Genomic DNA, 14,480 nt, shown 5'->3' with positions numbered 1-14,480 from the left:
TATTGGCAAATGAAAGGGATGAGAACGGAAAAGTGAAAATCGCTCCTGTCCGTTATGGTAAAAACCCCTTTGGGGTGAAGTGGTTATAGATAGTCTGCCAACATAGAAGATTCTTGAGTAACGGGCTTTGATTGCATTTATATAACACCTGATTTGCACTGGCGAGCGAGGCAGATGGGAGGCTGAACTTCACGGCAAACGCACAGTTCAGATTCCCGCCTGAAAGGGGCCAGGGGCTGTTATCCGGCTTTGTAGATTTACCTGACCCGCAGGTGCGCGCTCCTCGAGTCATTGCCCCCTACAGACAGGATTCGGCAGGTGTATGTGCCAATATCTCCGGACCACGTCTGAGAGATATGTAAGGTGCCATTCTTGTCCATCTGGATTCTGGGTAAGTTCTCCACGCTCAGCGGGGCGCCATCTTTCTCCCATATATACCTGTGGTGGAGAGGAAAGAAGATATTATGGATGCCTGTGACAGATCCGTGATCTACAGTCTGCAACCTGTCAGTATTGGGACCCAGTCAGACAAGTGACCATTACACGCTGTGTGATAGAGAGTGGCCAATTGATGCAGCACTGACAGCTTTTTTTGCAGAGCTTTACAGAGTCCTTATCCTCTGGTGGGAGTAAAGAGGCGCCCAATGGTGTACAAATAAGTTGAAAAAACTAAAAACTAAAAGGTTGAGGTGGCTTACCTCATAGACAACAACTCACTTTGAGCAGAAATGTTTATTAATAAGCACAGGCAACGCGTTTCGTACGATCTAGCCCACTTCCTCAGGCCAAACAAAGTGCCACTGCAGTCTGATAGCCGCATTCGGGGTGCCTCTAGCTTACCATATCCTCTGGTGTTTGACCAGCACACTATGCACCAGGAACCTGAAATCACTCATTTCATTCGGAAAGTAATATTTCAATATACACAGTGACAACACCTGCAAAAAGCTGGGAAATCGCACGTCAGCATAAATCATAATCCACTGACTAGAAGCTGTATAAATACACCAGCAAAAGCAAGGCTAGGGCCTGGAGATAGTGTTTGGGCCTGGTGGATGTTAACTCCACCAAATCTTACTAAAACTGCCAGGTGACCATCAGCAGAGGGCAAAAAACTGCTGTCTTGCCTAGGGGCCTGTTTCATCTTAATTCATTTCTGATGTTGTCACACATGCAGGGGCCACAAGGAGCACTAGGGGTTAGACCACTTGATGGGGTCCAGGGGCCCCTGTACAGGTAGGGGCCCTGGAGCAATTGCCCCCTTTGCCTGCATGGCAGCGCCGGCCCTGCTTGCCTCAAGCAGAGCTAGACTGGTCTCTGAAACCGCCATATCCTGTAACACAAGTTGGAGTTCCCCTTTAACAGAAGGAAATCATGGCCAGTGATTTCATCGGCGCTCATTTGCACACACTGGCCTCTATACATACTGATGGAGAATTTGTGTATTTATATATAGAAGCGGTTAGAATGCACAGAATGTATCTCAGCAGGATTCCCGTACTGCCGCGGTTTCCACATCGGTTATTCATCTTTACACACTTGGCGGGTAAATAGCCTTCCAAATATAGTACAATCCAATAATATATACATATTGCTTCTCTATAACAAGCTAGAAAACACATTATTTGTCATATTTTTAATAACATAAAAGTGGAGTATATGTTCTGTTACCTGGAGCCCAAATATGTTTCCGCCGTGCGGAGCGTATGAGAGATGGGCGAGCGCAGTGCTTCGTGTACACAGACATTTAGGCTTCTGCATTTTATCTGCAGTCCTAAAGCACCATGGACAGAAGTTTCATGGAACCTGCTCATCCTGCTCACTGCTCTTTGTTGCCAAGTATAAAAAAAAAGTATACTTATCTAATGTCTGCATTGGCTCCACCTACTCCCGGTTTCCCAGTGCTAAAGGTGACCATACACTCGAGGACGTATTATCTGGCCGCTAATCAGTTGGGCACAGAGAAAAACCAGAAGACAGCTCTCCATGCGCAAGGTATAGGAATATAAAAAATAAATACCATCACTCCCTTACTGATTACCTAATTCCTCCCTCTGTGCACGGCACGGTGGTCCGGCTAATGCCAGTACCTGAATCATGGTGTGTGAACGACAACGGCGCCCAAATCTGGCGCTACGCGGGCCACAAGATGACCTGCTTCGCATACACTCACCAATTTCTCCCTTTAATATTCGGCCAATTCGATCAGTGATCGCATTGGCTAGAAAGCGATGCAGAGAGTGGCCTGATCAATCATTCAATCATTTTCTGACCGAAAACTATTGGGTAGATTGATTGGACGACATGGAAAAAATAAAGGTTGATCAGCGACGGGTGGAGAGCGGCAACAGATCAACAGCCCATAGCTTGTACCAGATTGCACAGCACAACGCTGCTGAAATCTATGAAATACCTGTCACTGCCAGATCAGACCGCAATCTATCGTATGGTCCAATCTGGTTGCAGTCTGTAAGTGTATGGCCATCGCCACCTTATTGTTGAACTAACCATGATTCTTACTAGTACTATGGGTAGCAGGAGTTGCTTGACGACTCCTTTAAAGTCAAAGGCAACCGATTAATAAAAAAAAGCCAGATACTTACCTAAGGAGAGGGAAGCCTCAGGGTCCTAATGAGCCTCCCCTCTCCTCTCCCGGTGCCCGTTCCAACGCTGGCTCCCCGTAGCAGTTATTTGACTAAATTGCTCAAATACTGCTATTTCCACCGCCGAAGGGAGACTTCGGCAGTCTTCGAGCGCCCTGTATCGCATGCGCAGTATGGAGTCGCCTTACTCGGCTCCAGAAGACTTCCGAAGTCCCCAGCGACGGGGGGAACTGACTGGAGGAGCTGCCGCTGCGGTGAGGGCACCGGGAGAGGGATGGCTCATTAGAACCCAGAGCCTTCCCTCTCCTTAGGTAATCAGAAACACTTGCTATATCTGTATATTGCCGTATATTGGTAGGTAGCCACGCCCTCCCAGTGATGTCATGGCCTAGGCTGTTTAGCTTTGCAGATTTCTCCTCGCAGAGCATATTGGGAGATCAGGCCTGTACTGGATTCGGAACTCAGCAACTAAACATTGTGCAGTGATGCACCTGACAGGACTAAAGAGGTCACCACCAGTGATAGGTTTCAGAATGTAAATCAGGGACAGGAATGATTTTACAAAGGGCAAAGAATAAGTAACTTTATATTATTTACAGGACAGTTCTTTACTAGAGTTCTGGTCTAGTATGAAGAACAAGGGAAGAGTTGATGGCCTGCAGATGGAGGACACTTTACAGCGCTAGATCTGGCCTTTTAGCGTCATTTTAGAACTGACGACAAGTGCTCCATTCAGTCGCGCTGCAGTGGCGGTTCTTTCCTGTGACCGGGTACCAAAGTGCACTTTAATAATATAGTGCAGGGAGTAAATAGGAGGGGGTGAAAAATACTTTTCTTTTTAGCAAACCAGCTATGTGGCCTTTTACTAATGGGCTCACTTTTTTTCAATAGTTGAAATGCAATGTTTCAAAGCCTATTTTAAAGAGGAACTGTGACCAAGGATTGAACGTCATCCCAATCAGTAGCTGATACCTCCTTCCCCATAAGAAATCTATTCCTTATCACAAACACATCATCAGGGAGCGCTGTATAGCTGATATTGTGGTAAAGCCCCTCCCATAATGTGATGTCAGGGCCATGGTCATGACAGTATCCTGTCTGTGAACCTCGTTGCATTGTGAGAACTTATGCATGTTTCCAACTGCTAAGCAAACAGTGTGTGTGTGTGTACAGTGTGTGTGTGTGTGTGTGTACAGTGTGTGTGTACAGTGTGTGTGTGTGTGCAGTGTGTGCAGTGTGTGTGTGTGTGTGTGTGTACAATGTGTGTGTGTGTGTACAGTGTGTGTGTGTGTGTGTGTGTGTGTGTGTACAGTGTGTGTGTGTGTGTACAGTATGTGTGTACAGTGTGTGTGTACAGTGTGTGTGTGTGTGTACAGTATGTGTGTACAGTGTGTGTGTACAGTGTGTGTGTGTGTGTGTACAGTGTGTGTGTACAGTGTGTGTGTGTGTGCAGTGTGTGCAGTGTGTGTGTGTGTACAATGTGTGTGTGTGTGTACAGTGTGTGTGTGTGTGTGTGTGTACAGTGTGTGTGTACAGTGTGTGTGTGTGTGTGTGTGTGTACAGTGTGTGTGTACAGTGTGTGTGTGTGTGCAGTGTGTGTGTGTACAATGTGTGTGTGTGTGTACAGTGTGTGTGTGTGTGTGTGTGTGTACAGTGTGTGTGTACAGTGTGTGTGTGTGTGTGTGCAGTGTGTGCAGTGTGTGTGTGTGTGTGCAGTGTGTGTGCAGTGTGTGTGTGTGCAGTGTGTGTGTGTGTGCAGTGTGTGTGTAGTGTGTGTGTGTACAGTGTGTGTGTGTGTACAGTGTGTTTGTGTGTGTGTGAGTGTATACAGTTTGTGTGTGTGTGGTGTGTGTGTGTGTGTGTGTGTGTGTATACAGTGTGTGTGTGGTGTGTGTGTATGTGTGTGTGTGTATACAGTGTGTGTATAGTGTGTGTGTGTGTGTGTGTGGTGTGTGTGTGTGTGTGTGTGTGTGTATACAGTGTGTGTATAGTGTGTGTGTGTGTGTGTGTGTGTGTGTGTGCGTATTGTTTCTTTTGTAAAACCTTTTAAACTAACACATTGCTAGTGGATGTGTTTATAGATGATGGCAGTTGGTGCTGCCTGTTTTTTTTTTGTCTGCCAGTAGTAAAGCTGATGACCTGCAGGCTCACCGTGGAGCAAACAACATGAACAAATTACAAAGCGAGTATCAATCATTTCTTGATTTATTTTCTATTTTTTAACTTCTCACCTGTAATGCGTTACGCCTGTAATGTATTTATTTATTTTTTCCCGCTACTACTATCTTTCAATAAAGTTCTTCTTTAATTAAAAAGGAAGGAATGCAAGCAAATAGCCTAACTATAGAGAGCCTTTAATTCCGCTCATGCGGCGTTCCCCTTCAATCCTAGCTGTCCTCCCTCCGTCCACATAATCCGAGGGGAGCTGCCTGGGCCTGAGATGATACATATGCTGTCCAAGGAGGAATTAATATCGCCCAATAAAATATTCACTGCGGATGAAGTTAAGCGAGATTAATTTTTTACCTCCTGTTAAATTTTTCACAGAGTTCGCTGTGGGTTCTCTCTCCCCCCCCCCCCCCCCCCGCCGCCAGAAACCAATTAGGAATGTTTAATTTTCCCTCATTATTTATGGGTGAAAGAGAGACGGCTCCAAAGCCTGCGTTAATTAGCAGGGGTCCTCGGACGCTGCGGTCAGGGGCAGGGGTGGGAGACCCCATATTACTCTACATTACAACAAGAGAGATTTACAGATGAAAAGAGACAAATTAGGAGAGGGGAGGCTGGCCAGGCGGAAATGTTCAGTGGTTTTGCAATGTCTTTCTGCAGCAGAAACGGCAGCATAAGGCTCCCATGGGCCCGATGTAGACCGAGAAAGTTCATCTTAGGCCCACTTTACTGCAGTCACAGGCCTGTGTACAGCCACCTCCAGCGAGATCAGAGCAGGAAGACATGACCAGCCGAACCCAGAGATCAACCAAACCTGAACGTAACTTCCCTGTGAGCCCATCTTTGCAAAGTCCTGTATACCCCGGAGGGCATAACTGCAAATAAAGGGGCACTCCAGCAAAACTGTTGAACCCCCTCCCTACACATAATACAATGGCCTCAATTCTGGAAGGGTTATCAAACAAATTACCTCATGTGAGTGGGATTTAGTCATGTTTTACCTTATTAGGTAAATTATGAGGTAATTCATAAGGTAATTTGCATGAATTTTGCCGAAAATAGCTATTCTCATGGAAATGAGGGCAGGGCTGGGCCGAGGCATAGGCTGGAGAGGCTCCAGCCTCAGGGCGCAGTGTAGGAGGGGGCACAGAATTCATTCAGCTGTCATTCCTAATTGTGTTTGAAGCAGAAAGAAATAATAAAAGGGGATACATAGCAGTGACTGCAAGCCAGATAACTAGATATTAAGGTGTTGGGGAGGTTGTGGGCCCTGTGGCGCCTCTTAGTCTAATAGCAATCAGTGTGTGACGGCTGGGGAGGCAGGGATGGAGGGGCGCACTTTGCTGTCTCAGCCTTGGGTGCTAGAGGACCTTGTCCCGGCTCTGAATGAGGGGGCATGTTAGCACATCATTTACCGATCAGTGTAAGACCTGTCTGTACATGAAGGTTAAGTCAATTTGTATGCATTTTGCAGTATTTAGTGGAGTTCCTATTGCTATTTTAGTGTTGTTCCTATTCAGGCTATGTAATAGAAAAGAATAGTAGAAATAAAAGTCCAAATATTTACTGGATTTTTTTTTATAAGGGATGCCTACAAATATACTTTTCATAGGTTGCTACATAATCAAATACACCTTCCCTCCCTCAAAAAAAAACATCTTCCAAAGACTAGACAATTAAAGACTACTATTATTTATTTACTGCATGCTTACTATCAGTGTAAGTACAGAGTAGCAGTTACAGACCAAAATATATTAGATTTAAATTTCAGCACATGTTGCAGGTGAAGAGTAAACAGTTTATAGGAATAAAAACATCTAACGGATGCTGCGGAATAAATATCTTACCGAATGGCGACACTGGGATCATGTGACACGCCGCAGGACATGGAGGCCTTTGTCCCTTTAATGACGCTCTGGTCTGTTGGAGGGTTGATGATGCGGGTCCGAGCTGTAAGACAAAGGGGCATAAATGTGACCAATTAAACAGAGAACCTCAATGTTTTTGAGCTCTTGATAGAACAGTTTCATACAAGTCCCGCCCCTGAGGAGCTTTTTAAAGAAAGCTGCATGCAAAACAAACCATTTCAATACCGGTAAGCGTAGTCATTCCCTAATCATTTTCTGAAGATCCCGCCTCCTAACTGTTTATATGACTTCTGAATGGATAAGGTCAAAATAACACCTCTATGTTTTCCTGAGTTCTCATCTGACGGCGTTTGTAATATCAGTGTGGCTGCACTTCCTGACTCCACCCACGAGGACTCAGCACTGTTGGTGCAGATCAGCCAACACTACTAGGGATCAGGGGAAGTTTAGATTCAGGCAGGCAATTGGTGGACCAATAATCTGTTACACAGTAGGAGTAGAATAATGGCGTCTTCGAGACATCTAGAACTATGTATGAATGAATCAGCAAGTTTTATTTATTTATATAAACAATTTAATGGAGACATAATCAGGGGAGGGTCAGGATTGTGTGCGGGGGATGTCCTAAGATTCTGGTGTGTGACGTTCCATTTACTGGTGATGACCATTGCATATATACTGTATACAGATGATCAGCATCTTGTCACATGTACACGCAAACAATCATTAACCCCCTGCACCCCTCTAACACTCTCAACAAGCCTGAAACTCTAGCAATGTTAAACAGAACTTGAATGCAAGTTGCAATCAGTTGCACTAAATGGAGGATATAATGTTCCAAAATGGTTTGCATGCAAAGCAAACGCATTCTGTACTAGACCCTTCCACCAGCGCTGAGGTTGCACCAAGTGGAGAGGGTCCCTGCTCTACCCACACCTGCTGTCAGCAAGCAAACATTTCATGCAGAGGTTTCAAATTTACCACTCCCCTCAGCACCACCTTTCCCATTGAAATCCCGGGTCCTTAAAAAAGAGGAGCATAGCTTCCCTTGCTTGTTTTCATTTGATAACGACCGCTCCAATATTTGCAAAAAATTTTTCACAAAGCCATGAAATCCCACCAACAGAGAGCTGGGGGGTTTTAAGCCTATGGTCCCCAAGAGGTTAAAGTGAATGAGAACCGCTTAAAAAAATGAACCAGACATCTACCTAAGGAGAGGGAAGACTGTGGGTCCTGTAGAGCGTCCCCCTCCCGCCCATCCCCCCCCCCCCCCCCACCGCTCCTCTCACTGTCCCCATGTTACAGGGCTGGATCCCCACTAGCAGTATTCAACCAAATTGGTCAAGTACTGCTCTCTCTCCGCCGAAGGAGGCTTCAGAGGTTTTCAGGAGCCCAAGTGTTCCTGAAGACAGAGCGTCTCCGTACTGCGCATGCGCTGGTGCTCTCTCCTGCGCGCTCGTGCATGTGCAGTACAGAGTGGCCTGTCTTTGGGAGGACTCAGCTTCTGAAGACTTCTGAAGCCTCCTACGGCCAGGGATTCAGACGGAGGAGCCAGGGCTGCAATGAGGGGACCGTGAGAGGAACATGAAGGCCCTAGAGGACCCACAGCCTTCCCTCTCCTCAGGTAAGTATCTGGTTCATTTTTCTTTTGTCAGATTCTACATCTTTGGTGATAAAATAAACAATAAAATATAAAAGTACAGCAGAACTGAGAGGGATATAGTGGCTGCCATAATTATTAAACATGTTATAGCCATAAACAATTCCAGTTGCCTGGCTGCCCTGCTAATCTCTTCAGACTCGTTCACCCGCCCAACAATTCCACCCGATTGTCGCCTGATTGGGGTGTGTCTTGGTCTGTTCTGACAACAATCAGGCATGTGTACAGGTGACAAACGACTAGACGAGCGACTGATAACAGGCTGCTTGCCCAAACCATGCAGCGGATATCTCACACTGCCCCCTAGTGACCATTGGCCATGAATACACATTACAGCAGTACTAATTAGAAGCAAAGAAATATAAGAAATAAAAAATATGCTAAAATAAATTGGCAAGCCTCTAAATAAATTGGCTGCTAAAGGGTTAGAGAATACTGCTGAATTGACACACCCTGTTTACAGCCCCCCCCACCCCCCTTTGCACACATATATAAGTGTTGCGCTAATTGCTAGGCTATTGTAACGCGTACCACTGTTGTGTCTCCTTTGCAGATCTGCTGTGGCTGCATGTGAAGGTTCATTTGGTGAGTGCAGAAAATGTTGCTTTGTAACAGCAGAGAGTAATGCACCGGACATGTGTGAACGCGCCCTTAGGTTGCGCATCAGTTATGTGCTGTATTAAAGCACAGCGCACCAGACAGTGTGAAATGGTCCTCGCTCTGCCTCGGGCTCCTAATACGTCTCTGAATCCTGGCATTGATGTTATGTCCCCCGAGCTTTCTGCGCACACCTATATATCCACGCAGTTTCACAAGCGCTGTTTGATCAATGCAGTACAATAACGCATGCTGTTGGATCCTGACCCCGCAGGCCCTTTCATGTCCGCTTATTTGTCTGCGGCTCACAGTACACATTTAGCGCCTTTGTCCTCCGCCTGTTATTGCCAAGGTGAGGTTAATATCGCCGCTGACGAGCCTGTGCCTGACATCTCGACGTGGTCTTTTCAAGTGCCGCGCAGGAGACAGGCGAGATGAGGCGCCAACTCCCCCTCGGCTGCCCGTGTAAGACGCAAGATAAAGTCACTGGACAAGCTAATTTCCCTTCTGTCATCGCAGACAATGCGGTGAGACCATCAAATAGAGCGGCGTGATTGTGCGAGGCAGAGATGAGACAAAAGCAACGAAAAGACGGAAGAGTCACATTGTCTCACGGGCCAGGAGAGCGCTTACCGGTGCCCGGCTTAACCCCTTCCGCTGTGCAGATGAAAGGGCCGAGGCCTACCTCCCTTATCGGGGAAATACGAGATTACTACGCTGTAATATATGCTTCTTAATCCTATGACCGGTACAGCAGCAATAGCCTGAGCCCTTTCCTATTCTCTACCGAGCGCCCTGCTCCTTACACCGGCCCTGCACATGAAGTGAGAGCGATATGGAGGCTCCCATTTATTTCCTGCTAAACAATACCAGTTGCCTGCCAGTCTATCTATTTGGCTGCAGTAGTGTCTGAATCACACCAGAAACAAGCATGCAGCTAATCTTGTCAGAAACACCTGATCTGCTGCATGCTTGTTCAGGGGCTATGGCTAATAGTATTAGAGGCAGAGGATCAGCAGGGCTGCCAAGCAACTGGTATTGCTTAAAAGCAAATAAATATGGCAGCCTCCATATACCTCTCACTTCATTTGCTCTTTAAAGTGGAGCTGAACTCTTGCACAGGACAGAAGGAAAAACGTAGATAATTGCACCCTGTATGTATTTAGAGAGTTTAGCCTGTCTAATTCCCCCTCATCTGTGACTAATCACAACTGTAATTCGATCTCTCAGCTGTGTCAGCTGGCTGCCTCGGCAGAGCAGCTAATTGGTAAACCTGGGATGTTAACCCTATGTCTGCTTCCATGAAAGCAGGAACTAGACATGCTGCAGATTTATTAGAAAGTGAGTATCAGCTGTTAACCAAGAAATGTTTTTCTTTAAAAGTTATTATGCTGTTGCTTATCTTTTAGAGCACACAGGAAGTTCTGAGTCCAGGTCTTCTTTAAAGGAAACTTCCACTTCAATTTAAATGAAAATGCAATCCATTCAGTTCTCTCCTACATATTACATGGAGTAACAGAAGTTCCATGACCATGCTCATTGTTTCTGCAGCATGTCAGCATCAGCTCTGCTCTGTTCCAAAGGATCGATGTGCAGAGTGATTAAAGCAGATCTGAGATGAAAAACTAACTATAACAAGTAACTTGTCTATATATCTTATATAAAGTTTAGATAGTTTACACAGCAAATCTAGCTGCAAACAGCTTGAACAGTTTATGATTATTTATTCCTGTGATACAATGACAGCAGCCATGTTCTGTTTGTCACATTACACACAGGCAAGCTGCTCTGCATCTCCAGCCCTCAGCCTGTGAAAACTTCACTCCCCCCTCCCCCTTTCTCCCTCCTCACTTCTGCCTCTGAAATCCGTGGCTGGTAATCTCCTCCTCCTCCTGCCCAGACTGAGCTCCCATAAGCCCTTGCTACAGTGCCAAGGCTCTCTGGAGGAGTTGTGGGCGAGGCTTGTTTAGTTTATAGGGAATTTGAGTGTTAAAGCAAAAACAGTATTTGGCTTGAGGAATGCCCTATAAACTATATGAAAGGAACACAATTATGCAATGAGTAAAAGTTTATCTCAGATGCACTTTAAGTGCTATGTTATTTTTATAAAAAGTGGCTGAATTTGTAAGGAGGTTATCCGGTAACATGCTGTTTTTCCATCTTGCCGCAACAAAAAGATTTAAAAACAAAGCATTATTTCAACTTACTTACTGAGAGGGGCGTAACTACTACACTGGACCCCTGCAGCGATCTGTCGGGCCAGCGCCCCCCCAACCTCCGGCAAGCGGAAGAGCACGCTGGGAGCTAGGGCGGGGCCTTTACATAATGCAGAGCATCATACAATCTGCCCCTGGTGGCGATACAGGTCCTCTCCCCTTCCTCTTCAGTTTGCAAGCGCTATGCAGCCATCCAATCACCATGCCGCTTCCTTCTCATGTCATGTGACAGGGATGGAAGCCGCATAGTGATTGGCTGGCTGCACAGCACTTGTAAACTGAACAGGAAGGTGAGAGGACCTGTATCACTGCCAGCAGGAGCAGGTAATGTGTGACCCTTTTCTGCTGTTCTGACTGACCTGCCACCCCCTCCCCCCCTTCCCGGCGGTGTCAGGGGTCGTGGGGGCTAGTGGTATGCCCCTGCTCAATGTGCTCGTGCAGAGCAGCGGGACTTTGCATTCCATAACCACAAAGGGCACAAGGGACAATTCCCAGAGGCGCTATAGGTGCTACCTGAGAGCTACTGTTTTGTCCCCTGTTTTATTGCCTGATGAAGCGCGCCTGGTCCTGCGAAACGCGTTGCATCTATTGGGGTACTAATAAAGTGTTTATTTATGTCAGACAAGTAGTCTAGTCTGCTTTCGGAGGTAAGTCCACCACTGCCTCCCCAGCATATTTTAAAACTTTTAATTATTGCTTTTATTCTGCTGGCGCCTCTGTTCATCAAAGTCAATGGACGGAATAAACATGTATGAAGATATCCCATGCTTAGGGTTCTTTCACATTAGGCAACGCATGCACAAACCCAATTGCATGCAAGTGTTATGTGACATGGGATTAGCGGCGGTAGGTCTAATTGACCTGACGGGAAAACGCCGGGGGCCGGGCGAATAAAAGCTCCCGGGTGTGTCCAACCACAACGCACAAAAACGCAGCGTTTGATGTGAAAGGAAATGAAGATCTATGGACTTTCATCTTACCTTGGTTAACGCAATCTAATGCCGTTGCGTCAAACCGCTGAAAACCAGTTCAGATGTGAAAGAGCCCTTAAAGGGGAACTGAAGTGAGAGGGATATGGAGGCTGTCATGTTTATTTCCTTTTAATCAATACCAGTTGCCTGGCAGCCCTGCTGGTCTATTTCTCTGCAGTAGTATCTGATTAAAACCAGAAACAAGCATGCAGCTAGTCTTGTCAGATCAGACTTATAAGTCTGAACCACTGAAACACCTGATCTGCTGCATGCTTGTTCAGGGGCTATGGCTAATAGTATTAGAGGCAGAGGATCAGCAGGACTGCCAGGCAACTGGTATTGTCTAAAAGGAAATAAACATGACAGCCTCCATATACCTCTCTCTTCAGTTCCCCTTTAAAGGACATCTGAGGTGAAAATAAACTGATGAGAAAAACAATTGTATCTATCCTCCCTCTCCTAAATTGACTTTTTTAGATATGCCACAGTTTTATTTTATATTTAAATCTAGTTTTTAAGTTTTTATGGTTTCATTGTCTCTGCTTAATGACAAATTCATTGAAGTATGCCTGAGCTCAAATCTATGAATTATTGACCCTTTTTATCTCTTTCCTGCTCCAAGAAGCCATTTACTGACAGGAAAGTGTTTTATGGCTGTAATTACTTTTCAGTGAAGGTTATGCTATAATCTGACCCAGTCTGACCCAGAAAGAAACAGTCACTTGCATACCTGACATTTAACTCTTTCAGGCAGAGAAAGAAAAAAAGGAACACAGCCTAATTATTTGTGTGCTTGGCACTGTACATACACATGTCTATCTCATCATGTCACATGTCACTTCAGATGTCCTTTAACAGAAGACCCACCTACACTTTGAGTGGTCCATTATGGCTTGTCCAGTGAGACTGACAGATTTCAGCATTTTTTATAAACCCAGCCTGAAGCTCGGTACACACATTCAATTTTGATTGGCCAATTGTACCACCTCCATGTAGTATGAGAGCTAACCTACACAGTCTGTTCATAGTATTCACAATCTGTTGTCCCTCATCATACTACATGTTGGTGATAAAATTGGCTAATGAAAATTGCCTGTGTGTAGCAGGCTGCAGACGTTCAGCAGAGTGGATCTGTAGCCTACACTTCACCAGAGCTAAGATCTAATATTAATGGACCTCAGGGAGTTAAAATCTCTGGCATTCCGAGAGAGGTTTCCTCTGTAAAGAGAAGCTCATCAGATCTGCCGCTCGCTGTATCTTCAGCAGGAGATGGAATGACCTCTATGGAATATTCCGGATTCTTGGAGCTATAGAATAATTCTGCACGATATGGAATGCCTTTCATTCTCAGCCGTGGTAATAAACACACAAATAACTCCCACACACGACAAGAACCGATACAAGAAGGTGGCATGTTATATGACTTCACAATATACAAAAGACCAGAGCAGCCAATCAGCAGGCAGGGCTACAGACGGCGGTAAGGCACAACCGCTGAGCCACACCGCTGGCAGCCACCACAGCCTGCATATGGGGCGACGATACATGCATGCCCTCGTCACTAGAAACTATATATAACACCATCAAATACATGATCATTTCTGTAAAACTCAAGGCTGCCCCTTCATGCTAGTCTGAGGAAACAGGCGGAAGAGGCAGGAGAGCTGCCAGGCTTTCGTCACGCAGGACAGATAGATTATCACTCGTGGTGCTCATACACCGTACAATAAAAATAGGTACTTATCCGTTAGCCGGGTGCATCCTCTAGGTGGCGACAAAACTCCACCAGAGTTACATCTTTCCCTACTATCCATGTCGGCCTGGAGGGGGAATAGTAATTAGCGCCACCTGCCGGATGCGCCCGGCTAACGGATAAGTACCTAAAAATATTATTTTCCCATTTATTCGACCAAAACAATCGAATCAAATGAAAGTCGAAAATAATCTTTTTTTTTTTACTAAGAAAAAAAACGAACGATTATCCCCTTTTTTCAATAAAAGTCAAATCGGACATGTTGGAAAAATGTTTAAATTTGATCTAACGTAATAATCAAACAAATTGATCCAATTAATTTTTTTTTAAATGACCATGTATGGGCACCATATAGGTGGTGGCCGAATAGTGTAATGGTTAAGGGCTCTGCATCTGACGTAGGAGACCAGTGTGGCACCTATTCAGTAAGGAGTTCTTGGACAAGACTCCCTAACACTGCTACTGCCTACTGAGTGCCTCCTAGTGGCTGCCTCGCCAGCGCTTTGAGTCTGACAGGAGAAAAGCGCTTTACACAGAATGGAATTATTAATATTTCCAATAAGACCCAGAAACTTATTACGATACGTATTGCATGGGCTCAAAGTAGACTGACAAGAGTGGAGACTATCAGGGCAAACCGGTC

General features: G+C 45.6%; 1 protein-coding gene across 24 annotated transcripts in view; it reads right to left on the bottom strand.

Annotated features, from left to right (window-relative positions):
• Window positions 1-14,480, bottom strand: part of SDK2 (sidekick cell adhesion molecule 2) — a 1,552,195-nt gene that overhangs the window by 189,345 nt on the left and 1,348,370 nt on the right. For all 24 annotated transcript variants that reach the window (XM_068263131.1, XM_068263129.1, XM_068263132.1 and 21 more), the window contains 2 exons: window positions 6,620-6,722; window positions 262-438 (listed from right to left, as the gene is read on the bottom strand). In XM_068263131.1, the coding sequence (XP_068119232.1) occupies window positions 262-438; window positions 6,620-6,722 (280 nt within the window). The remainder of the gene's footprint in view (window positions 1-261; window positions 439-6,619; window positions 6,723-14,480) is intronic.

This window comes from Hyperolius riggenbachi, chromosome 12 (genome assembly GCF_040937935.1).
Source record: "Hyperolius riggenbachi isolate aHypRig1 chromosome 12, aHypRig1.pri, whole genome shotgun sequence".
NCBI classification, from domain to species: domain Eukaryota; kingdom Metazoa; phylum Chordata; class Amphibia; order Anura; family Hyperoliidae; genus Hyperolius; species Hyperolius riggenbachi.
The sequence above is the reverse complement of the archived record's forward strand: the minus strand, read 5'-3'. Positions and strand labels throughout refer to the sequence as shown.